A 25,537-nucleotide genomic window follows, 5' to 3' on the forward strand; every position below is an offset into this window, starting at 1 on the left:
ACCCCACCAAAGGTAACCACCAATGACACCAGCACCCGGCTCTCTCCTGTTTTATAGGTCTTAGTATGACCCACTAGTGCGGTTGCATGAATGCCTGCCTGTATTTGGCTGTAGGCCAGCAGTGGTTTGTCTGCAAAGTCATGGCTGTGAGGAAGCAACGCTGAGGAATCTGTAATTGTGTGGAGTATTTACAGCCATCCTGACATTTGTAGCTCTCTGGTGGGTAAAACCCTAAGGCTACACTATTCTTCTTTTTTTAATTATGGTGACAGTTTAATCTATAATGTTCACACCTTTTGATGAACACAAGAAGCTAGAATGCTGGTGGGCAAAAGCATCAAGTATACGTGTTAAAGGGTTTGTTTAACATACTTGGCCAACCAATTTCATTCTTATTCTTTTTTTGTCTCTTGTTGTCAAATCCTGTAGAGTGACTCATTGTATTCATGGTAAGTCAAATGTTAGGGAATCTTGAAAAACGTATCTTAATCTACTATCTGTGGCAGGTGTACTTGACATTGCTATGTGAAAATTGATTTACTTGTCTTGTCAAACCAGCTTTAACACTTTCTTGAAACTCAAGCAGAAGCAACTTGTCTGTCTAAAGGATAGAAGAGATGGTAATTGTTTTATATGTACGGTAATGTAAATCTACAAAACCTACACAAAAATGATTCATTTAAAGTGCTTTCACACCATTTATTTTGGTTTCTCAGATTTCAATCAGTTAATAGGTACGTAAGCTTTGTGTGATTCATCACTTGTTTCAGTTTCTGTACACAATTGGTTTATAGATAAGTAAGCAATATTCTACCGACAAACATCGAAATGACCACAAACAATGAAACCATCCTCACAATGTCTAACGGTAGTACAACAACGACAATACAGCTTAAAAAAAAAAAAAGTTGTTCGTGGTTGTTATATACACTGCTTTAATAGTAATTATTCGTAATCCCTGCATTGTGATTCATTAAATATTACCATAACTCACAACTAGATTCTTACCCTTTAGTTCTTTCCACTGAGTGCATTAATGCATGGGTTTTGTGTTCTCCATTCATCGTAGCACTGCACATTTCATTCCCAGCCTGCTTCTTCTATCATTTTGTCTGGGAATCATTTCATGGCAGTGGTGGTTTTGGCCAGCGTATGTCCATCCTGTCCAAGCAAACAGCTGAATCCGACAGCTAGTGTCTGGGTATTTAGGGACGAGATGATGTCATTGTTAGAAGCATGTTGGCTTGTAAAAGGCCAACTGACTATTATCTTAATGTCACCTAAACCACAAAGATGGCAACACGTTATTATTACTTTTTTTAAGGCTATAAGCGTTCTTCTGTTGTAGTTGACTTATGGTGTTTGCTGTTTCCCCTTAGGGGAAAACTCAATTCGTACTCTTGGTCTATATGCAGTAAGGGAGCAATGCCAGAATGATGGACCTGCACCTTGATCAATTTGGCCTTTGGTGTCGTGCCTGAGGGCACATTAGTATTGCTCTGGAAACAAACTGGCATCTCTCAAACAGGTTCTACCAAATTTTCATGCTTGATATGTAGGATTTACACAACCAGTATTTTTGGGGCCGATCAGTGAGTTTAAAAAAAAAAAAAAAAAAAACAATTATTATAAGATGGAATATTGTGTCTATTTAAATGATTTGATCATTTACTGCTTATATTTGTAAGAAATATTCTTTATACAGGTCATGTGTGATAATCAGTCAGGTCAGACCAACATTACAAAATGATAAGTAATATCTGGTAACTTTGTGGAATTCAATTATTTGACTGTTGCTTGACACATGCCAAGACTTTAGAGGATAATTCGACAGAACCCTGGCATGTTTCTGTACAATCATTAGTGCAACCACTAGCTTGCTAGGCTAAATACAATTTTGTCACCGTCTTGTGAGCCATAACAAATTAAAAGTAGTGTGAACAATCCTCAAGTAATCCTTGTAGTAGTAGTAATCCTCCTCCCGAGCATTGTTGACCACCAACACGTGTTTTTCCCCATTTTGTTCTTATAATACACATGGCACGATCCATTGTCGCCATGGTAGTGAGTGTATCCATTCGTGTTTGAGTTGACATGATTTACTGCAGGGTATTACGTGTTGTCTGTCCCACACCACTGACATTTTTTTTTAATAACTATTGGTTCTCAGGTATCTATAGTACTATGTCAAAAGGCAGGTGGCAAGGCTTAAAATAAAGTACTTTTGGATTCAAATACACTGTATTCGATGGCGACGTGGGGTAAATGTCTTTCGTGGAGCTGATCAAGGACGTCATTGATCGGATCTTTGCATTATGACAAAGCCAGTCAGCATATGCGAGTTTATCGGCTGATGCTGATCGAGACGATGGGTATAAAGTCTATTGACATGTTGGGGGGGGTTCTGTCTGATATCACATAAAGTGCTGCTTTGCGTCCAACAAAACTCAGTGCAGCTCTGCTTATGACAGGCTGTTGACATGTTCACCCCTGAGCTACATTAATGCTATGATAACACAACTGCTATACGTAGCATTATTCTGCTGAAAACACACACTGCCATGGAAACAGCATTTCTGGACATTTGCAGAAAGATTCTTCCGTCCCATTAACGCATTCACTTCTATTACAATACAAGCATCAAAAGAAATTATGCTTTCCTTCAGGAGAATGTTTTTTACCTTTTTCTGTTCTTTAGTAATCAGCAGTAGAACATGGAAGACAAATCAAGCTTTTTGTGAAAATTATCATGTAAAGGAGAACAGTGACCTTCACAGCTGACTTCTCAACTTATAAAACAACAAGCAAGAGAGAGGGCTTTTGTTTGCAAAATGAGAATTTATTTACAGATATACAACCAAGAAACACGCCGTGAGAAACACCAACTCACTGCATGGCTTGAATTTAACATCACTTGCTACTCCCCAATGGCATTCCCCATTCACACACTGAACGGCATCTTTTTTTTGTAGTATCGTGACACATTTTCTACTAACTCCAAATACATACTCTCTTTGAGTCTCAGCTACCTAAACCTATCCTTCAAAGTTGACATTACTCCCTCATAATTGATGTGAAGAGCCAAGATTTACTCCCGTACTCAAAAGCCGTCCTTTGAGCTCAAATCTAAAGCGATACAACACTCCCATCTGTGGACATCTATTTGTCAGTACCGTTGTGTAGATTCTTGAATTTCACAGGCATGCTGGGTGATACCACACAGTGGAAAAACATACTGTACGTATATACGTAATGTACATTCCTCAGTGACAGTAAAATGTTTGGATTTGGACAAAATTTGAGCAGTAAATGACACAACACAACAGTAAACAACAACAGTAAATGAGTTAAAGCTGTGTATACATTGTATTTGGGACAGTAATCACTCACAAAGGAAATGGAGTGAAATGCTAATCCGGATTTATACATTTCCTTTACCGGATTAAGTCCCTACAACCATGAGTGAGCGATTAGGTTTGTTGTACAGTTTAATGTAGCACCATTAATCTCTGTCCAAAAAAATGGAAATGCTCTTTTTAAACATCTCCATTGTTGGTAAAAATTTAAAGAGTTGCCTTTTAGCACCCTCTTTTTAACATTTTGGCTAGAGTTGCTAGTGGAAATCATTTTTGTGGACTCATCGTGACACAAGAGGTTGTCTGTACGCTGAAGCAACTTCCAGCAGTGTTCCAACTATATACAGTTGGTACAGCTACTTTTTCCTCTGTAATTACCCAGTGAGCCCTGGGGCACATCCATGTGGCTGCCCTGAATGCCTCCTCGTTTCTTTTTCATTCTGGGCTTCACGGACACACACAAACACACTTGCAGTGTTGCGGCATGTATGTACAATATGGGAGGTCTTGAAGATGTAGCTATCCTGGATTTAAGTGGTACAGTAATGGCGTATTTGCATATATCACTGCTGTCATTTTCCCACCCCGTTTCAGACATATTTTCAACTCCTGTGCTGTTTTAAACATTTGCTGTTTTCATTTTCGAGAAGAAATAGCACTAAGTAGAGCACGCCAGTCTTTGTTTATACGACTGCTCTGTTCTGAGCAGTAGTCTCAGTAATACGATTCAATTCCGGTTATAGTCAAGGACAACGCAGTAAATTGAGGTCTGTATTGTGTTTCCGGGTCAGGTGTAACGTAATGTTCTTTGAGACAATAGATTAATACGTGGTCATCCATGCATCCATCAATTTTGGATTGCACTTCTCCCGGTGAGGGTAAGGAGTGAACAGGATCTTATCCCATCTGACATAGGACAAGAGGTGCCCCACCCTGGACTGGTCGTCTCCCAATCCCAGGGTACATACAGTAGTTACCTTATTGACAAACAGCTATTTGCACTCACATAATCCATATGAACAATTTAATCCATCCTTTCTCAACAGGGAGGGCCGTTTTATAGCCATTCAAATGTCAAAAGGTAAATCAATGCTCGTAACAGAAGTGAAAATGTGAAGTGTGCATTATGGCAAGCAGCTCTCTTCCTACTTCGTGGGGAATATTTAGAATTGATGGATGGGACTCGGTCATATGCCTCTGGTTGCCAAATGGTCTCATCGTGGCTCAAGCAGCGTGAGGGGAAAAAACATTTCTTTATCCATCTATTTATTTGTATTAGGACTTGGATTTAGGTCGTTTTTTGCATTGCATGGAAACCCAAAGTATATTTTTGTACAATTCTGAACACACACAAAACCGTGGAGAGGTAACAAAGGTAAAATTGAAAAAAAAGACCATTTTAACTTTGGATGTTTTCCTCTCCATGTCACAGAGACGTACAAATTTAATGTCGCATGAAGCCCCTAAATCAATATTTGCTAAAGGGATGAATAGTGTCACATGATAATGTTTGCTTTTACTGTGTACTTGTCAGACACACTCAACTGATGAAAATGCTTCAGTGAACGAGGTACATGCAAAGTTGAGTATGAAGAAGCGCTTTCTGGGGGGCCTTTGCATTCTTTGTATGCTTCCAGGAAGTGGGAGTGCAGCTCATTTAAGGTTATCAGGGGGATGTTTATTTGTCCCTCCTGCTTTTGCAGACTAAAAGCTTCTCCCGGAGCCCGTTTGCTTCATATGGGAGTGTGAAAAGCGGAGGAGGGGTGTTTGGGGACAGTGTGTCTGTCTAGCTGGGAGAAGGGGAGGAGAGGGCAGTGGGGTGTAATGTCAGATGAATAGGAGGACAGGTCTCCTGTGCTAGCTACAGCTTCCCATCCTCCTTTCCTTTTGCTCTTCCACAACTCTTTATGGCCATGGTTTGGCGCCAGATCTTGCGTGTACTTGCCAACTGCAACAAGTCTTCCCGCCCCCACCACAGCCCACTGCAAGGATTCTCACTGTCACTATTTCCTATGTCTAAATGGCCATATGAAACCGAAGGATTAAAGGTTTTTAACATTTACTGCATGGAGGAAATTCAGTCAGGGCTCTATTTGTACAATATGCTTTTATCGGTCTTGTTATACTGTACATCTATACAGTACTTACTGGTTCACTTAGGGGGACAATGAGGAATATGTAAAATTTAATTTCAGGGATGGTCTCGTGACATTTTGTATTGTTTGTCTTGTAAAGGAATAACACAGAAATACACATACTGTACGTATAATGGTAACTGAACTTACCAGTGACGTGAGTTTTTTGAGATATGAGCCATCGCTGAATGCTCATCGCTAATGTCCAGGCGGCACGGTGACCGACCGCTCATAGTTTTGGGGACCCATGTGGCGCTTGCTTGTTCTCCTTGTGCCTTTGTGGATTTTCTCTGGGTACTCCGGTTTCCTCCCCCATCCCAAAAACATGCATGCTAGGTTAATTCAAGACTCCAAACTGCCCATAGGGGTGAATATGAGTGCAAATTTGTTTATACAGGATGTGCCCTATGATTGCCTGGTGACCAGTTCAGGTTGTGCACACCACCCCTCACCCGAAAATAGTTGGGATGGGCTCCAGCATCTGGAAAATCGATGTAGGGATATATGAACATAAACTGTTCAGGAACATATAGACAGACAATACTTATAGGCACATACTCTTTAGTTTACTTCATCATTCAATCACTTAGTTGCAAAACTCTTTTTTTGTTTAAAAGGAATGTCTTTATTTCACGTCCTCATGGTGGCCAAGGTGTGCCCAAACTGTTTACATTCTGTTTAAATGTTATTAATACCGCATGTTTTTATAGAGTTCAATACAGTACAGTGCTATATTTTATTTAAAAAGCACATTAAAATAATTGTTTTTTGTGTGTGTAGGGGTGGCTGGAACAGATCACTGACCTTTCCATTTATTTTATTTGGGAGGAAAATGATTTGAGCTCTTGGAATGAGTTAGTGATGTAAGTCAAGGCACCTCTGTACAGTATTTGAGGTATTTGTTGCTGGCTGCAGGATTGTGCAAATGAACGGTTTAAAACCCACACTGCTAAATGGAAAGTTGTCATTGGTCATCTCTGGGTTCTGTTGGCAGGAAGTGAAGATATTCCGATCACTAATCCTGGGCGAGCTAGAAAGAGGACAGAACCAGTACCAGGCTTTGTGCTTCATCTCTCGCCTCAGCCACAATGAGATCATTCCCAGCGAGTCCATGGCCCGCCTCAGACAGGTATTTTATGGTACCATAATACAATATAAGGCTCATTTACATTTTTACCGCTGATTTATGTGTGTGTGTGTGTGTGTGTGTGTGTGTGTTGTGTGTGTGTGTGTGTGTGTGTGTGTGTGTGTGTGTGTGTGTGCGCGCACATATCATCATCTTAGAAAAACCCTCATGCCATTCGGCTGGCGGAGGAGCGTCGAGGCCTGGAGCACCTTACCATGAGCGCCTCGGTCAACGTGAGCCAGGCCTGGCAGCTGAGCGGACACATACACAACATGTGCAGTGAGGCCCACGAGGCCATTTACACCACGGAGGCGGACGTCAAGCACTGGCTGGACAAAGGTCAGGGGTTGCGTGTTTCTCTATCTCTGCATTCTCCCCGCTATCCACTGACTGCCTTGATTATGTTTTGTTCTCACGCTCTTTATCATCTTGATGCTATCAGCAGTGCTTCACATAACCGAGGAACTCTTAACTCTACTCTTATGTCTCCGACACTTATCTTAGTGTTGATGGTACTTTCACTGATAAAACTGTTTTGTTTTTGCATATTTACATTCCGAGTACAAGTGACTCACTTCCAGAACAATTTTCATATTTTATACATTTTGTCGAGTACATAACGAGGCCCTGTAGCTCAGCGCTAAGAGCACTGGTTTGGTAAACCAGGGGTTGTGGGTTCGTATCCCACTGGGGCCTCCACTCCCTGAGAAGGGTTGCGTCAGGAAGGGCATCCGGCGTAAAAATTGTGCCAAACATATATGTGCGTTCATCTGAGATGACACGCTGTGGCGACCCCGAAAGGGACAAGCCGAAAGATACTTACTTACTTTTTTTTGTCGAGTACATAACCTTGCGACAGACATGAACACAATCATAATAAATTCTGACTCCAATATTTGTCATTTAAATGTTTTTGTACATCAACCTCGGAATGCCGGACGCACTCGCTGCCTTAACCAAAGTACCCGTAGGAGATTTCGACATTCTTTCTTCAGAAATATGTCTTTGGATTAATTCACATTTTTCCAATTGTGTTTTCAACTCTAGTACGAAATGTTGTTTAAGCAGATGAATCAGATCTCAAATGTAAAAATTAAAACAAAATAGTATTGCTAATGGATTTTATTGCATAGTTTGTGTTTTCTATTTTGTGTACTGTAATTCTTGTCTTCTCTTGTGTGCTATTTATACATTTATCTTTTTATATATCTACATTTGGTGCTAAACTGATTGAAGTTGTTGTTACTTTTAACTTGCCCACGGTCAGAGGTGAAGTATGCAAGTGGCCCATGAATAATTCATTTCCGGTTCAGATGCGTCATCCTGGACAGACGTGCATTATTTCATATTTATATTTCTAAAGGTATTAATTCCCCTGTTAGTCTGTTGTTCGAAGTCTGTTACGCTCTTAAAATGCTGTTCCAGCCAGACCTACCGTAATTTCGGGCCTATAAGCCGCAACATTTTTCACACGCTTTCAACCCTGCGGTTTATGCATGTATTTTTTGGAATGGCTACAAGGGGGCACTCGAGCAGAAAAGGTAAGAGTGAGACCGGTGGAACATATGTACCAAGGAAGTGACTTTTACCGGTCCAGCCCTGTTAGCGCTGCGCTAGCGTGTTACTGATGTGACTCAGTGATTTTTACCTGTATGTTTTTTTTTTTTAAACGGCCCTGTTAGCGCGGTGTCGCCAGCGTTAAACTTTCTGTGTACTGTCTTTATTTGTAAATATCTTATGTTTCAATGTGAATTTCAATGTGGGCACTTGCGGCTTTTACACAGCTGCAGCATATGTATGTACCAAATGGTATTTCCTTTACAGATGTACTGGGTGAGGCTTATAACCAGGTGCGCTCTGTAGGCCTGGAATTACAGTACTTGATATAGCATATTGTACCACCAAATCACTTAATTTTGATCTTTTGCGACTGCATAACATGATAGTTTCAGAATGAGCATGGCTTTGGCATCTTTGCCAATCCACTCTTTGCCTTCCCTTTGTGACGCTTTTGTAAGAACTGTAGCTTATTCACTACCCTGGAGGTGATGATCAGCGACTTGCAATGCATTGACACCGGACACAGAAAGAACATTCGCCCCAGCAGTTTGGCAGAAGGGAGGGGAGCTACTAACGTGCACTGAGCAGCTGTTCAATAAGGGTGTAATGTCAGATGCTACATTTTTTTTCCTTTTTTTTTTCTTTTATCCCCAATATCCGGAACAGTCAGTGTTGCAGACGTAATGAGTCAATGTTCAGTGATTTCTGTAACAAAATACGGACGTTCCTTCACATTTGGAAGATTTGCCTAGTAATTTTATTTCCCACTGAAGGGAGAAAGCAATAGGATATGCCAATGTAGAATGTAGCTAAAAGTTAGTGCTACATATTTTAATGGCCTGTGGCTCAGACCAATAACTTACAATAATTTTTTTTTTCATTGAACATAATATACTGGACATTTTGACATTTTTTTCACATTAACTGCAACAGGAGTGAAATGGCAACGTTCTGACAAACTTGGCATTTAACCTTTGCAACCGCATTAAATGAGAGTCTTGGTTGATTTAAATTAAAAAATAACAGCTGTGGATGTCTAATGAAAGCATAGATTTTGTGAATTGTTTTTAATCTTAAACATAATTGGTGTACTTTTCATTACAGAATTTGAACATAGGGGGTTTTATATATATGTACAGTAAACTGTAACAAGTATACAATGAAATCAAGTACCGTTAAAATGGTTGAAAAAAAAAAATTGTCACAAGGATTTGGTAGCCAGTAAGCAAGTAGCAAGCTACAGTTCCAGCTAGCATGAGAAGGTAATGTAGCGGGTTTTGTGTAGCATCACTAAGAGATGGACTGAAATGCACAAATTTCACGGCACCACTGTGCTTTGTTTTCAGCTTTTCCATTCGCAGACATGTTTGCATATGCAAGCATCTGCTTATATTGAAGAAGACCACACAAAAGCAATCCCTTGTGGATGCTTGCATCCCCTGTTGGCACAATGAAGTCCAAGCGGTATTAGAGTGAGGAAAATGTGAATGAAAGCACCACTGCTGTCCCCTTGTAGCAGTGTTATAGTGAGGAAACAATGTTAGATGGTCATGGTCTTCCACCATTATCTGTGGAAGCCATCACAGATGCATCTTCTTTGCATGATAAAGCGTCTTTATCTCCCCTCCTTGTTGACGCTACTTTCAAACCCGGCTTGTGCAAACATGTATTGCAGAACGTAGGATTTGAACTTTAATGGGGTTCAGACCCCCATGGACCTTTTTAGGTAATTGTAGTCACAGTAATTTCACGTATGATTCCGCTAACTGTATGCTTAATGCGACAATTGTCATGTCGACACTGTAACTGTGAACATACTAACTCATTACTTTAACAAAAAATAAAAATAAAAAAAGCTTCTCGACACTTAAAGGGTGCCGTAATCGGATGCATACTAGCGACCTCAGGGTATGATGTGTAGGTGTCATGTTTGAAATCTGCATTCTCAACCACTGATTTGCATCACATAACCACCACTTAAATATTCAAATGAGTGAAGGCCTGCTTGTGACGCTAAGAGAAAGGGGGGGGGGTATCGATCTGCCAACACACTGACAATTGCAATACTGTAAAGAAGGCAGAAGTGACAAAAATAAATTGATCGCTTCACCTCCTTCTTTGTTTCTTTTGGAAATTAGCACGCAACTACTGTGTGTATACAATTATAAATATAGCTAAGCAATACAATATATACTGTCTCTATATAGCAATACATAGTACGGCTTAGTAGCGACCAGCTGGAAATTAGCACATAACAACTGTGTACAGTAGTAGAACTACTGTCTGACCAGCTGGATCTCGCTTTGTATGAGAAATGCGATGGAGTCATTTTCATTGTTTTCCAACAATTTGAAATTTTAATCGCAGAGTAACGCCGTTGCGATGTTGCAGATGTTAACGGCCAATCAAAATTACCACGTTGTCTCGCATGATCACCCTTTCCAGTTACAACGCACGATCCAGTCAGCCCTCAAGCCTACTGATACACTATACGCGTCTATACGGTGTTTTCCATTAATATCTCACAAGTGCAGTCAATGAAATGGGCTGAGCATTGCCGAAAGCCTCTCAAATATTCGCACTCTTTTCTCTCCTAGTTCCCGTCTTCGGGTCATTATAATATACCTACAACGGCCAGGGAAATCCGCTTCTCCCTTGACAGTCGCGCCATGTTTTGAAGAAAGTCATCACCTGTCACCGTTTCGTGATTGTTCAGTTTGGTCGGGTTGCTTGATGTGACGTGGCTTGTAATTCTCCTTTGTTTGCAGGCGTGGATGGTTCCATTTTCGAGGCGCTGCCCCACAATTCCAACGTGCCCCAATTCCAGGCCTGTCACGCCACCAAGGACTTGTGGCAGCCGTGCTTGTGCACGTACGGCCTCCGTCTGGAGTGGTATCCTTGCCTGCTTAAGTACTGCCGGAGCCGCGATACCACGGGAAAGGGCTCCACCTACAAATGTGGCATCAAGAGTTGCAGCAAGGGCTACCACTTCAATTACTACGTCCCCCAAAAACAGCTATGCCTTTGGGACGAAGAGACCTAGTTTGACGTGTCTCTGGCTGTGCTATTTACAGGAACACTGGAACGCATCTTATATGATAATAAGTGGAACTGGATCAGGTGGAGCTGTGGTGAGTTCCAGATGTTGACCCTGGGAGAGAAATTAGATCTTTTGAAGGGGGAGGAGATGGAAAAAAATAATCGTCAACGATAATGTGATATTTGCCTTCACTTTGGAGGGAAAATTGTCGCCAGGGATGACATACCAGCAAAAGACGCTCATTAACGAAGGAAATCTTGTCTTCTCTATCCACTGTGGAAAAACACTTTGCATCCAGCTTCTCAGCAGTCTTATATGGGTTTTCCCCAAAGTAGGTCTCGAGTGAATTTTTGGGGGTTAATCACGCAAAATTTTGAACAAACAATTGAGCTTTTTTTTGGAATAAGTTAATATCTGTTGTATTTGTAACTGTTAACTTATCAACAATATGTGATGCTATGGCAATACACGTACTTTTGTGGGGGGCGACCCAGCTTTAGTCCATTCTGGCTGACAAAAAAAATGCTTGTCAATGCTGGATTTATTTATTTCACACTCACAGGGACATGACCTGACTTATTTTTTTAATTATTATAAATAGCTTTTCAAAATGTTTTTGCTCGTCATCAACCACAGGTCCTCAAAACACAACTAGAAGTATTCAAACTAATTCCGCAACGCTTTCATTTGTGTCTTTTTTTTTTGTTTTCAGTCTTTTAATAGGGGTCTTCTTTGGTTGGTTTGAACACATCGTTATGGGGTGTTAATTCCAGGCGCTCACATGTTGCCGCCTTATTGTAAGAGTTTTAAGTTTGTCCAAAAGGAAGGTGTAATGTTTCTGAGGGTAAAAAGAGGTTATTCAAAAGGACGTTTTCCAATGTTGGGACTCATATTCACTGACTGGATTGTGGCCCAAGAAGTACCACCATATGGTTTTTCTTTTTTTTTTTTTTTTTTTTACACAATCATGTCCTTACATCCTCTTCTAATACAGTGACATAATATTTATGCAGCTCAAATTCATGCTCACTTATTCAAACAGAACTTCTTGAACTCGTGGGACCAAACGGCAATAGTTCAACTTTGTTTCAGATGTGTAGCAATATCATTTATTAACAAAAGAGCCAAACTTTCCAATTTCACTGAGCAAGTGCCTTAATATTTTTGCCTTTTCTACTGTTTGTGTGTGTAGATCAGGGGTGGGCAAACAACTGCGAAAACACGATCCGGCCTGTCATACCACTCTGAAATCCGATCACACCTCCGAAGAACACTGCAGAAACGTTTAATCCTCAAACTCTTACCATATACTGTACACTTTAGTACAATATACGTTTGCCTCACAATTTTTCAACCATTGAGGATGGTGACATTTTTTTTTAAAGGTTTCCCACCCCTGATGTTACACATGTTGAAAATGTTTTCCTTATTTTTCTATGAAAGAGTTTTTAATATGATATGCAGATTTGCTATATCAGTGGGAAATCAAGCAGCTAGCGAATGTGCCATTAAAGAGTTGCATTATACAAGGACTGTTTCAAAGTTTTGTCTTTGTACTGCATTGGTGATTTCCAATGAAAGAAAAAAAAAGGGGGGGGTGATCATCATTACCAGTAGTAGTCATCAAATTCTTTTGAAAGCAACATTTCACGTTTTATAACCCAAGTGATGTTCAGATGCCGTGAAGTATACTTGTAATTGTGCGAGCAGTATGATTATTATTCATTTGTCCTCATCATAGCAGTGTGGGTGTGCTAGGGCCCACAGTATGTGTACACTGGTAAGTAATAAATATAGTCCAGTTGTTGTGCAGCAGGATTTATAAAATTAAGTCCAGTATTGATGAGATATGTGACGTATTAATGAATTTATGATACAACCTGTGCACAAAGTGTATGCAAACGCAAACATGCATGATATGCCATGCATATTGAAGTTCATAGTTGAGCGTGTACATGGATAGGTATACAGTATTCGTTATTTTGTCCAATATGTGTACATTTTTATACATATGGGTAAATGAATGTGTGTGTGTGTGTGTGGTGTGTGTGTGTGTGTATGTATATATATATATATATATATATATATATATATATACTGGTTTCCGTTTAAAATATTTTATCTATGACGTATAATCTTACAAATTACTTTATCCCCCCCTTTTACGGGATAAATTACGGTATTATCAATCCATCTATCCGGAACAATAATTGTGTAATGCCACGCCCTGACCTCTGAGTGTCGCTGTAGATAAACCGAAGCATCCATCCATTGGGTGAAGAAGTAGAAAGACGGTCTTGTATGTATCACAAAATAATAATAATGGAATAATGCTTGAAACGATGCGGGTTAAAATGTAGGATAACGCAATTAATGGTGTCGTTTACCTCGTCAGCGTCTGACTTGAGACGAACGAAGCATGAAGAGCAGGTGGAGTACAACAGCGAAGACCACAAGCTACGTTTGCTAAACATTACTAAATACCTGATGTCACGTCATCCATATGTGCGCAATTAAGGTAATAATATTGTTGTTGTTGCCCGCTGACAATGAATGTGTGTGAATGTGCAGTGCCGTTTGCTAGCATTTTAGCTTGCACGGCTAACTAGGAAATATCCCATTCAATCGTGTTGATGTGGCGTCCAAATTGAAGAAATTCATATCGTCGGTTCTCCTTTTAGCAGAACAAGTTTCGTGATTTCATTATCTATTTACCGTAAAACGCCTTCAATAGTCATCACATGCCACGATGGCTTTCGAAAGCAGTTCATCCTCCTGTGTGGTGTGATATACGCTCAACAGACATTTCCTTATGTACCCAAGCACAGTGTTTCGATTGTTTCCAAAATACGGCTTGAGAAAAGAAAATTAATTCCACACGTTTCTCCGATGTTGCCATTTGTGTGTGTATATATATATATATATATATATATATATATATTTCAGTAAAATGGGTTTTATTCTACACTACTGACAAACTGTAACTCCTAAATTCCAAATGCAATTACTATTTGGAGCGTTGAGCTGTTTTCGCCCTGGGACCCTCACTTTTCTATTCTAGCGTAGTTGCGACCCAATTTTGCATATGTCAGGAACAATAAAGAACACGCATAACAAACAAACAAACAAAAAAGTCTTTGACACCATGACTGTTTTTTAAAAAGATAAACCTCTCATAATTACATGTTTTGAAATGACTTTTAGAGGACCTCATTAAAAAACCAAGGATGAACAACTGCATGTTCCAAAACTTGCATCTTGGTTCTGATCTTGTCAGAAAGGTGAAACATCAGTGGTTTATTTTCTTTTTGAAGAATGATAGCTGCAGACCAATGCAACTATAATAGTTTTAACAGTCTGAATTGTTATCCTATAAATATTTTTCCATGTCCACAACTCATCTTGGGTCCTATCTCAACAGTTGAGAGTCACCGATTTGCGGTGGGTCAGCTGGTAAAGCGTTGGCCTCACAGTTCTGAGGTCTACTGTTCAATCCCGTCCCCGCCTCTGTGGAATTTGCCTGTTCTCCCCTTGCCTGTGTGGCTTTTCTCCAGCCACCTTGGTTTCCTTTCACATCCCAAAAACATGCAACATTAATTGTTTAAATTGCCCCTAGGTGTGATTGTTTGTGCACGTGCCCTGCAATTGTCTGGCAACCAGTTTAGAGTGTACCCCGCCTTTTGCCCGATGACAGCTGGGATAGGCTCCAGCACTCCCCGCGGCCCTTGTGAGGATAACTGGCTAAGAAGATGGATGGATGGATGGATCGATCGATACTGTGTAAAGTTTCAGACTTTGAAAATGACTGGAATTATGAAGTTACTGTGTGATTTCCACGAAGAAAGACATTTCCAAATTTGTTGACATAAGTTGCTCAAGATCTGAACGTCTGAGACCCAGTCATCTTTCATCTAGTTTTGAATTCTGCAAGGAGAGACTTGCGCCGCCCATGGAGAGAGGGCTGGTCCGTCCAGCTGCATGGTACAAACGTCACAGCCAGCGGAGAGACGTCCCCCTCACCCCACCGTGTCCTCAAGAGGGTGCTTGTGCTATTCTTGCACAAGCAAAGGCTAATTGTTTTTGAGAGAATATCACAGTCCTTCTACTGTAAGGGATCTCAATGAGCAGGATGCTGTTGTTGTCCTCAGAGGAGAAAATGGTCGTGCTCGGCGCCCTCCTGAGCCTAGCCGGCTGGGCGTCGCTCTACTTTGCCCTGTGTCACATCAACGGCCAACGCAGCTGCGAATGGAATTGCCGCCTCGTCACCCTGCTGCATGGTATCCTGGCAGTCTGCATCACGGCCTACATTGGATATGTTGATGGACCTTGGCCCTTCACCTATCCAGGTAGGAGGAATATTGTTGATCAGCGGTTTTCAAACTTTTTACACCAAGTACCACTTAGGAAAAATCTGCCTCTCCAAGTAAAGTGGCGCCTCATGATATGAGTACTGTATTAGTCTATTGTCATGCTCCCAGGTTGTCAAGGTGCATGCATCCACCAGAAGGAGTAACACAATGTCCATTGAAATGTGGCAAAAACTTACTTTGTGTCATCCATCCATTTTCTTTGCCACTTATCCTCACAAGGGTCACGGGGAGTGCTGGAGCCTATCCCAGCTTTCACAGGCAGGAGGCAGGGTAAACCCTGAACTGGTTGCCAGCCAATCGCAGGGCACATCGAGACAAACAGCCGCACTCAGAATCACACTTAGGGGCAATTTAGAGTGTCCAATTAATGTTGCATGTTTTTTGAATGTGGGAGGAAAGCAGATGCCCAGAGAAAAGCCACATAGGCACGGGGAGAACATCCAAACTCCACACAGGCGGGGCCAGGATTGACCCCTGCACCTCAGAACTGTGAGGCCAACGCTTTACCAGCTGCTCCACCGTGCCGCCCTACTTTGTGTCAATATTCTTCAATTATGCAATTATGGTATGTTGATATAAAGTACAATATTAAATAGTTCTTGTTTTTTGGGGAGGCTGAGACTAAAATGCATTGCATTTCATCTTTACAAACTATTCTAAACATTTACGATATATACAGGTAGGATTTTTTTTTCATCCAAATTTGATGCGCAATATATTTTAATTGAATCGTTGTTTAAGTACATTTTTTTTAATCTTCCTGTTCCCTGATATGTTCCCCTGAGATTGATTAGTGATCAGTCCAAGGTGCAGTCTAACTTTTAGATGAAGTCAGCTGTGATAGGATCCAGCTCACTTGCAACCCTGTACTGAAGAAGCAGAATGGACAAGAAATGGAAGGAATTCACAAATGTAAAAAAAACTTTTGTTTTTGTATCAGGTACAAAGAACACACCTCTGCAGATAAGTGCCATGCTGCTGAGCCTGGGCTACTTTGTCTTTGACATGGCCTGGTGCGTCTACTTCCGTACGGAGGGAGCCGTCATGCTGGCCCACCACACCATGAGCATCCTGGGAATCCTGCTCACTCTCTGGCTGGGCGAGTCCGGGATCGAGGGCTGTGCCGTCCTCTTTGGCAGCGAGATCACCAACCCTCTGCTTCAGGCTCGCTGGTTCCTCAAGCAAACGGGACACTACGGCACGTCCCTCGCGTACACTGTGGACGCCCTGTTCGTGCTCCTCTTCGTGCTGATGCGGATCTTTGTGGGAGGCACAATGCTGTACTGTGAGCTGATCTCGCCGAGGCCCAGATTTTTCATCAAGTGCGGGGGTGTGGCCATGTACGCGCTATCCTGGGTCTTCATGGTGGACATTGTTCGCTTCACCGTCCGGAAGAGCAGGAATTGGCACAAGCAGCAGAGGGAACGAAAAGAGGCTGTGAATGGTCACGAAGGAAAGAAGGACTGACTGAATGCTGACCGCAGAGACAACTTCAATATAACTGAGATGTCCTCTGGGGAGTAGGAAAGAAAACAAACACTTCAGGATGTTGTTTGGTTGTTGTGTACAAGGCACAGGCCAAACATCACAGAGATGGTTTGCAGTATATGGTTGGAAAACAAAACAGTAACAGATGTTGCACTTGGTTACAGTAATAGAGTAAAAAAAAAAGAAAAAAAAAACTCCCAAGGCACCCACTGTTTGTGGACAACATCATGTAATGAAGCTTAATTTTTCTGTGAGTCATTACAACCAAACCCTAATACTGTTCACTGGAAGTCCCAAACTCTCTCCCTCAAATATCTGTCAAAAGTTCATGTTTTGTTTTATCACCATACTTGCTAATGAGTAGTATGGACTTAGAGACTAGAGAACTTCTTGGACGTTTCTTGTTCCCTTTCTTATGTGTCTGTCAGGCACGTTCGAAGAGTGAGCAATTTTACTTTAGTTTAATTATCCAATAATTTAAGTTTACACATCCCTGTTCAAATGTCAGGAATAAAACACAGGACCAAATATCTCATTTGAAAATGTTTTCCACCATTAATGTGACCTATCTCGCCGTCTTGCATTTTCCCACGTTTGGGAGACTTTGATATGGTCCAATGAAACCAAGTTTGAAGTTTTGGGTCATAATTCTCAAAGGTATGTTTGCCGCAAATGTAATGCAATACCAGTTATAACGTGCACACACCTATGTAACCTCATGAGCTCAATGTTTTACTTCTTTTGGAAAAAAAAAGAGTTCTAGGTTACAGTGCACAATAATGGAAAGGGGCTTGATTTATTTCAGTCAATTATATAAAAACACCTGCCAGGGTTAGGGTTTGAACATCACTGTTATTTTTTATCCACTGTTGGTGTGAATGGGTGTGAAAATGCGGACAAGCGAAATAAAAAAAATGGATGGAAGGGGGGAAACTTTTTTTTTTAATTACTCTAACAGAAAACTCTATAACAGTGAATGTATATGTTGATCTTAAGCACTTCCACTATAAATTAAGTAAAATAACGTTGCTCTAGGTGACAGTGAACACAGAAAAAAGTGTCCCAATATGGTGGGCACAGTTTGTTTACACCTTGTAATCACCTCAATCCATGTGTCATTTTTAAAATGAGTGTGTTTATGTTATTGTTTGTTTAGCTGTTTTTTGTTTTTTTTTTCTTTTGGGGTGGTGGGGTTGTTTGTTTGTTAATGTCAAACTGTGAACAGATGTTGAAGTCTTACTCAGGGAGAAGCTTTACTAAAGTCATTTATATTTTAGTCATTTTTTTAAGCTTTTGCCCTAGTTCCTTTTTGTCCTTTCCCTCTGTTCTCTTATACAATGGGATGCTTTCCATTGGTAAAACCATCTTCTGACTTTTGTTATTAGACTGAAGGCATATTGTTTTTGATTAAATGTACTGCATTTGTGTGTGGTAGAGCTGTTTATTTGTGTACCAAAATGTGTCTATGGTGGTTGTGTGTAAATCTGTTGTCTTATACCTTTTTGAGCATTTTAATTGGTGCAGTAACATGCTAAAACACATGTTCTTTCATTGCTTTCAGCACAAGTCTGTTTATCCAGTTGCCATCATACCAAATACCAGGTGAGCAGTTTTGTGAATCAAGCAAAAAGTATAACTTGTTTGTGCCTTCCTTCTTGGAGTTGATTGACAGTTTTGATTGTCTTCTGTAAACCTCACAGCATAATTAAAGAAGGAATTTCTTGAATGAATACAAAACTAGTGACTTGTTTCAAAGCGTTGAATGTAAATTGTGGTTATGTTAAGCTTTGCTTTATTGCCTAAACTAATCTATTTCAAACACCAATTCCAATAAGTTTCTGAATACAATGACTTACACTACAAAGACAACATATTTAATGCTCAAATTAATAAACATATTTATTTGTTTTGAATCCGATGCCTGCCACACGATCCAAAAAAGCTAGGACAGGTATGTTCAGCACTGCGTTTCATCACCTATTACCAATCCGCATTTGAGAACTGAGGACATCCATAGTTAAAAGCTTTGTTGTTGAAATTCTTTCACATTCTTACTTGATATACACCTTCAGTTGCTCAACAGTTTTGGATGTCTGTTGTCAAACTTTACGCTTTATAATGTGGCACACTGTTTCAATAGGAGACAGGCCTGGACTGCTGGAAGGCCAATCTAGTTCCCGCACTTTTTATTACAAAGCCACGCGGTTATAACACATGCAGAATGTTGCTTGGCATTGCCTTGCTGAAACAGGGCGTCTCTGAAAAACGAGTTGCTTGGATGGCAGCATATGTTCCTCCAAAACTTGTTTGTACCTCAGCATTAATGGTGCATTCACAAATGTAGAAGTTATCCACGCTTTGGACACTAACAAAACCCAATACCATCACAGATGCTGACTTGAACTTTGCTCTGATAACCGGAGGGTTCTTTTCCGAAGGACACGAACTCCATGATTTCCAAAAACAATTTGAAATATGGAGTCATCATAGCACTCTGTATCAGTCCATCTCAAATAGGCTTAGCCCCAGAGAAGCCTGCAGCATTTCTTGGTGCTGTTGATTTGTGGCTTTTACTTTCCATGGTAGAGTTTTAGCTTGCATTTGTAGATGTAGCAACAAACAGTGTTAACTGACAATAGGTTTCTGAACTGTTCTGAGCCCACGTGGCAGTATCCTTTACACAGTGATGTCAGTTTTCAATCCAGAGCCACCTGAAGAATCGAAGGTCACGGGCATTCAATGTGGGTTTTTGGTTTCGTTGCTTACCTGCTGATTTTCATCTGTGGAATGATCCAGATGGGTGATGATTACACATTTCTCAAATTTTCCAGGCTTTGGTTGCCCCTGTTCCAGCTTTTTGGGACTGGGTTGTGGGCATTAAATTCCGAATGAGTATATTTGCAGGAAAAATATTAATAGCATTCGTTTGAAAATTAGGTATCTTGTCTTTGTCATGGATTTCAGTGATTCCCAACCAATGTGCCCTGGCACATTAGGGTGCCGTGTGAGGTTTTCTGGTAATTGGACACTCTAAATTGCCTCTAGGTGTGACTGTGAGTCTGTTTGTCTCTACGTGCTCTGTGATTGGCTGGCAACCATCAGGGTGTACCCTGCCTCCTTCCCGTTGACAGCTGGGAAAGGCTCCAGCACTCCTGTGACCCCCGTGAGGATAAGCAGCAAAGAAAATGGATGGATGGATGGATGGATGGATGGATGGATGGATCAAAATATTATTTATTTACAACAAATACTCTATCTTTGTTCATCAATGGCAGTGGCATACAAAGACAGACAGAACAAATAAATGGTCTTCTATATCATGCCATAAAGCATATGATTGACTTGTTTCCACTTTTTGAGACATTATTGTTTGTTGGTGTGCTGTGAGATTTTTTAAGTGTAAGACATGCCTAGTCTCAAAAAAGGGTGGGAATAGCGAGTGTATTTAATTGAAAACTATAGGTTTTAAAGAGGTAACACAAGGAACAGGTGTAGAGCATTGGCCTCACAGTTCTAAGGAACAGGGTTCAAATCCCGGCCCCGCCTGCGTGGAGTTTGGATGTTCTCCCCATGCCTGCGTGGGGTTTCTCCGGGCACTCCAGTTTCCTCCCACATCCTAAAACATGCATTCATTGGAGACTCTAAATTGCCCCGAGGTGTGATTGTGAGTCTGGCTTTATGTCTTGATATGCCCTGCGATTGGCTGGCAACCAGTTCAGGGTGTACCCAGCCTCCTACCAAATGACAGCTGGGATTGGCTCCAACACTCCTGCAACCCTCCTGAGAATAAGAGACTCAGAAAATTGATGGATTGAAGGAAAAACTAAAAATTGGAATGAATCGGTGGTAGAAGTTTCGTTTAAATCCGCTAGATGGTGTGATACAGTTTGACATCAATGGTCTTCGGAGTCACGTGGATCTTAACACGTCAGTAGGACATTGTTTCTTGTCTTTAAATATATATATATATATATATATATATATATATATAATATATATATATATTATATATATATATATATATATATATTATATATATATATATATTATATATATATATATATAGATATATATATATATAGATAGATAGATAGATAGATAGATAGATAGATAGATAGATAGATAGATAGATAATGCATCGCTAAATTGAACGCTGTTTTTTTTAGTAGTTGTTGAAGCTTCATGACAAAGTGTTTGTTCAAATCAAAAAACAGTATTAACAACTGGAGCGGTAAAAAGGATGAATTGTTTCAGTGATGAGACAAATGTCCAAGACAAACTACGATGAGGGGAGGTTAAAATACTTTATTTTTTTAGCAGTAAGACGTCAGCTTTATATTGTGCTCCAATGGCCAGAAATGACCAAATAGGGGCCCATTTAAAAAAAACGCAAAAACAACAATGTACTCACCAGCCACAATTGGATAAAAATGACAAAAAGGCTTCAAAAATAGAACTCTTGGATTGGATGTCATTAATTTGACTAAATGCACTGAATGATTTGGTTAATAAGAAATTGAGGATTTATTTTAAAATGCACTCAGTGTTTCGATTAATGCATTGGATTTTGTTTTACATTTGAAATGAATGTAGATGTGAATTGCAGTTTTGTGTGTACGTGTAGTTGACTCGACCCCTTCTGTCTGGCTTCCATTTACGTGTCAGTCACACGTCATTAAGCATCACAATTTGGCGTGTATACGAAGGGTGTCATGTATGCGTACGATTTATTGACAAATAAAATAGTGATGCAGTAATTGCTTTTAACTCTGTTTCAGACAGGTTTCGTTTTTTGAGTGTATTTCGGAAGCCGGGATGCTGCAGGAGTTTTCCCATCTCCCGGCGGAAGTGGCTGCTGGAAGTTTTCGATTGCGGCGGCTAGCAAGCTAGGGCGTTGCTAGGGCACTCACAGTTTCTTTTTTTATTTTTTGTAAACTCTCGTACAAATGACGCCAAGCGTTGGGAGAAAAAATTGCGAGCGTCCCTGAAAGTTTTAACGGCTGTTCGGCGTTTTAGTTCACCGTTAGTGACTCACGGGAGAGTGCTTGTTACTTTCTACCCGTTTAGCTTGGCTGCCTAGCCTAGCCCGCTTTTTCATCCACGGGAAGGAATTGTGCGGAGAGACTGACTGACTCCGTTCTGCTAACATGGAGTCAAGGAGCGTCGAGCGCCGCTAACACACACTTTGCCCGCATTCTCTTCTCATCCCTGGAGACTATTTTTTCCCAGAGGACCTGGACGTAAAAAGGCTACTGGACATTTATATATGTTTTTTTTTTCTTCTCGTCGGGATTCGGACTTTCCTTACTTTGCAGTGTAAACAAGGGCACACGACGAAAAGTCCCCCCCCCCCCCCACACCCAGTACAGTTCATCTGTTTTGTTAGCGTGAAGCTAGCTAGACTGGACTCTCATCTCCTTTGACGATTCTCTCAATCAAGCTTCTAGATGATATACATTTTTAATTTTTTTTCTTCGTGCTCGTTTGTTTTAAACATTACGGTATCGAACGACTCTGACTCTGCATGGTAACGGCTGAATCGGGCAGGAGAAACCAAACCGCAAACTCCCGACTGGAGGAATTTGTTGGATCTCTAAGGGACGTTGAGTCCCCATTCGAGCCTAGTGAAGGTGGTACCAGTCGGACTGAACCGCCACGCTGTCCGTAACGTTGGATTATCCGAAAACTGGGATGTGAATGCGAGGCTTCCACGCATACAACTTGGGCCAGCAGTGTTATTTATCACCGATACCCAGGCCCTAATTCATTTTTACGGTCTGCACCATTTTAATCCTCTTTGCGGTGACCCACTTCTCCATTACATTTAGGATATTTGCTGTTGGCATCTCTGCTTGCATCTTCCTTTTATATGTATTTTATTGTATTTTTTTTTAACGGCCATTTGTCACGAATGCCAGTGAAGGACGCTCCACCAAGTCGCCTCGTCACACTGGAAAATGTCAATCGGATATAATTCCCTGCAAATCTAGAACCGGAAGCCCAATGAGTGACACACAGTCCAGCTTCACTGACAGGTACAGTATACAACTAATTATGCTATACATAGTGCTGTGAGGCAAACTAACCTCTGCAGTGGAAGACAATCTTTTCATAGACACTGGCCTGCCTCAGACTTGGCATGAATTCGTTCAGATAATTTGAAATGATTAATGCCGATAATCAAAAGTGATGCAATTTGATTATATTTGATTTAATTGATTGTACCGTCCAGGCACTGTTTTAAGTTTTCAATTACTTGTTCACACTCAGCCATCATACAAGTGTAAAAATAAGGTAGTCTTCACGTTAACACTAAATATACAACATTTATGGCGCAGTGTTATACTTTTGTTATGACTGACTTAGCCATGTTGTATTGAACAGCCAGCAGAAAGAAACCTCTACCACTTTCAGCACCATACTACAATTAGATTATCATAAATTTGTAATTGATTTTATGGTCATCACTAAACTTATGTTCTTTGCGATCTTACCCTTCTGTAGCGCATCACAAAAACAGTTGAACTTGTTAAGGAGAGGATACATCATGTACAATACTGGCCACTCATGCTTGAGAACTATTTGCACCATTTACACAATTGTCACTGTTCCATAGTATCACACAACCAGTCAGTTTAAACTATTTAAATTTCCCAAGTACTGCAGAATTTTCAGAATTCTCCCTGTACCAGTCTATCGCTCTATTAATCTTTAACTGCTCCAAATTTCTTGAGGACTCTATCATTTGCACAATTATCATCGTAACAGCATTAACACTTTACTGTTATTGCTCACTGACTAGTCACTACAATGTTTTTAAGTCTCAAAAGTATGTTTTGTCATAATGGCTGTCTGTTGTCGTACTACAGCAGCTCCAAATACCGGAAAAACATTCCTTGTGTGTTTTTGACATATCTGGCAAATTAAGATGATAATTATGAAAGAAGAAAAATTCTAGAGCATTGAATTTCTGATGACAAAAAGCTCGTACAATCTAAGATAGACCTGTGGAGTAATTCCTGACTGCTATTTTGCAGGACTTGTACTGGAAATGCCAAGGGAAAAATGGAGGATGCTCCATTTCCTGCGGTTTTGTTGTGTCACGAAATCTCTGCTGATATCAAAATATACCTCGAAGTGGGCTTGGTAAAATTGTAGTTCATGAACAACCCTAAACTGTCAGAGCCATTACAACAGGAGGAACCCCCTTGCCCCCCTCCCCGCAGCTCGTCTCCTCCATAAGATGAGGAGGACACCAGAGGTCTTTCGTTTATATTAAAAAAAAAGGACTGTCATCTGGTCGGGATGCTGTTGAATTCTTCAATGGGTAAAACCTTTGTTTACTTTCTGGTTGGTTGCTACGTCAGCACTTCTAAATATGTGGTGGCAGCATCCTCGTTGTTGATATTGCACTCAAGAGGCAGGGGCCTTTTACACCGAAAAATGTGAAAAAGCCTTAACACATGCAGAAAGTGGTTTGGCATTGTCTTGCTGAAATAAGCAGGGATGTCCTCGAAAAAGATATGCTTGGATGGCAGCATATGTTTGCGCCGGACCTGTATGTACTTTTCAGCATGCTTTCACAGATGTTTGTTTCCTATGCCATGGGCACTAGCACACCCCATACCATCACAAATGCTGGCTTTTGTACTTTGCACTGATAAGGGTCGCGGTTAAGGACAATGTCTTACCCTCTATAGGTCGGAGGACATGTCCATGATTTAATCAGTCTGAACATTCAATGTCTCATCCTTTTAGTGTGTTCAGTTGAATATAAGTGGAAAAGGATTTGAAAATATTTGTATTTTCAATTATGTTTTACACAATGATTGATTAATCATTCAGAGTTCTTGTTTAACCTAAATCGTCCAAAGCCACAGAATTTCAGCCACTTAGCAATAAATACTCAGTGAAATCTGTTGCCCTCCGTGAAAGCAGACTGATTGTCTTAAAGTTTTCTCAAAATAAAATTTGCATGTCTGCTTTTACTTTGATCAAATTATCAACATTTTTGATGATTCACCGATGGATGACACAGTTAGAAATAATGTCCTGTTTTTGAATAAAGGGAAGGAAGTTATTTTTTTTTGGTCAGATTAATTAAAAATTAACAAAATAATTAGTTATTAAAATAATCATTCATGGCAACTGTTCTGAATTCTAAGAGTTTGACAGCTGGAGCTCAAGGATTAAGTAGAAACAAACCAATAACATTGCTAAACAACACTTCAACACAACCAATATTTATTATGATTAACCATACTTACTGCTGTTTGACTGCCATAGGGCTGCTGAGCTGAGAAGTACTGTACTTAGTCAACAGCGTAGTCTTTCCAGTTTATGAGTCAAAATACTTAAAGTTATCTGTTGAATAAATATTCACAATTTAAGGCATATTTTACCCAAATTTTTGTTGCTTTTGGAGGGCCTTTGATTTGGATGATCCAGCCACTGATAAGACA

At 40.4% G+C, this 25,537-nt stretch overlaps 3 protein-coding genes across 10 annotated transcripts in view; all 3 read left to right on the forward strand.

Annotated features, from left to right (window-relative positions):
- Positions 1-12,747, forward strand: part of LOC133504681 (out at first protein homolog) — a 29,120-nt gene extending 16,373 nt beyond the window's left edge. The window contains exons 2-4 of the mRNA XM_061827193.1: positions 6,486-6,620; positions 6,776-6,956; positions 10,946-12,747. Coding sequence (XP_061683177.1) covers positions 6,486-6,620; positions 6,776-6,956; positions 10,946-11,220 — 591 coding nt within the window. The 3' untranslated portion in view covers positions 11,221-12,747. The remainder of the gene's footprint in view (positions 1-6,485; positions 6,621-6,775; positions 6,957-10,945) is intronic.
- Positions 12,748-13,411: 664 nt separating this feature from the next.
- tlcd5a (TLC domain containing 5a) lies at positions 13,412-18,502 on the forward strand. Of its 3 annotated transcripts, XM_061827189.1 has the most exons (5): positions 13,412-13,516; positions 13,613-13,735; positions 15,133-15,257; positions 15,366-15,563; positions 16,528-18,502. In XM_061827189.1, exons 3-5 carry the CDS (start codon positions 15,167-15,169, stop codon positions 17,052-17,054), a joined length of 816 nt encoding a protein of 271 aa, XP_061683173.1. In that variant the 5' UTR covers positions 13,412-13,516; positions 13,613-13,735; positions 15,133-15,166; the 3' UTR covers positions 17,055-18,502. The 3 variants fall into 3 exon arrangements, with proteins under 3 accessions (XP_061683173.1, XP_061683176.1, XP_061683175.1); XM_061827192.1 differs by lacking the exon at positions 15,133-15,257 and having other exon boundaries at positions 13,413-13,516; XM_061827191.1 differs by lacking the exons at positions 13,412-13,516; positions 15,133-15,257 and having other exon boundaries at positions 13,523-13,735.
- Positions 18,503-21,748: 3,246 nt separating this feature from the next.
- The window catches only part of arhgef12a (Rho guanine nucleotide exchange factor (GEF) 12a), a 71,526-nt gene continuing 67,737 nt past the window's right edge, over positions 21,749-25,537 (forward strand). For 5 of the 6 annotated variants that reach the window (XR_009796003.1, XR_009796005.1, XR_009796006.1 and 2 more), the window contains exon 1: positions 21,750-23,110. Coding sequence is in view for 2 of the 6 variants with exons in the window: in XM_061826827.1 (XP_061682811.1) it covers positions 23,079-23,110 (32 nt within the window). In the remaining 4 variants the exon portion in view is untranslated. Of the gene's footprint in view, positions 23,111-25,537 lie in introns of all 6 variants that reach the window. The other variant, XR_009796004.1, reaches the window with a different exon arrangement.

The sequence above is a fragment of the Syngnathoides biaculeatus genome, chromosome 8 (assembly GCF_019802595.1).
Source record: "Syngnathoides biaculeatus isolate LvHL_M chromosome 8, ASM1980259v1, whole genome shotgun sequence".
NCBI lineage: Eukaryota > Metazoa > Chordata > Actinopteri > Syngnathiformes > Syngnathidae > Syngnathoides > Syngnathoides biaculeatus.

Excerpts from the sequence above, each read along its gene's own strand:
- tlcd5a (XM_061827189.1), top strand. The coding sequence starts at position 15,167 with ATGGAGAGAGGGCTGGTCCGTCCAGCTGCATGGTACAAACGTCACAGC. Across the intron at positions 15,258-15,365 it reads CCCACCGTGTCCTCAAGAGG|AGGAGAAAATGGTCGTGCTC; the intron begins GTGCTTGTGCTA and ends TGTTGTCCTCAG. Across the intron at positions 15,564-16,527 it reads TTGGCCCTTCACCTATCCAG|GTACAAAGAACACACCTCTG; the intron begins GTAGGAGGAATA and ends TTTTTGTATCAG.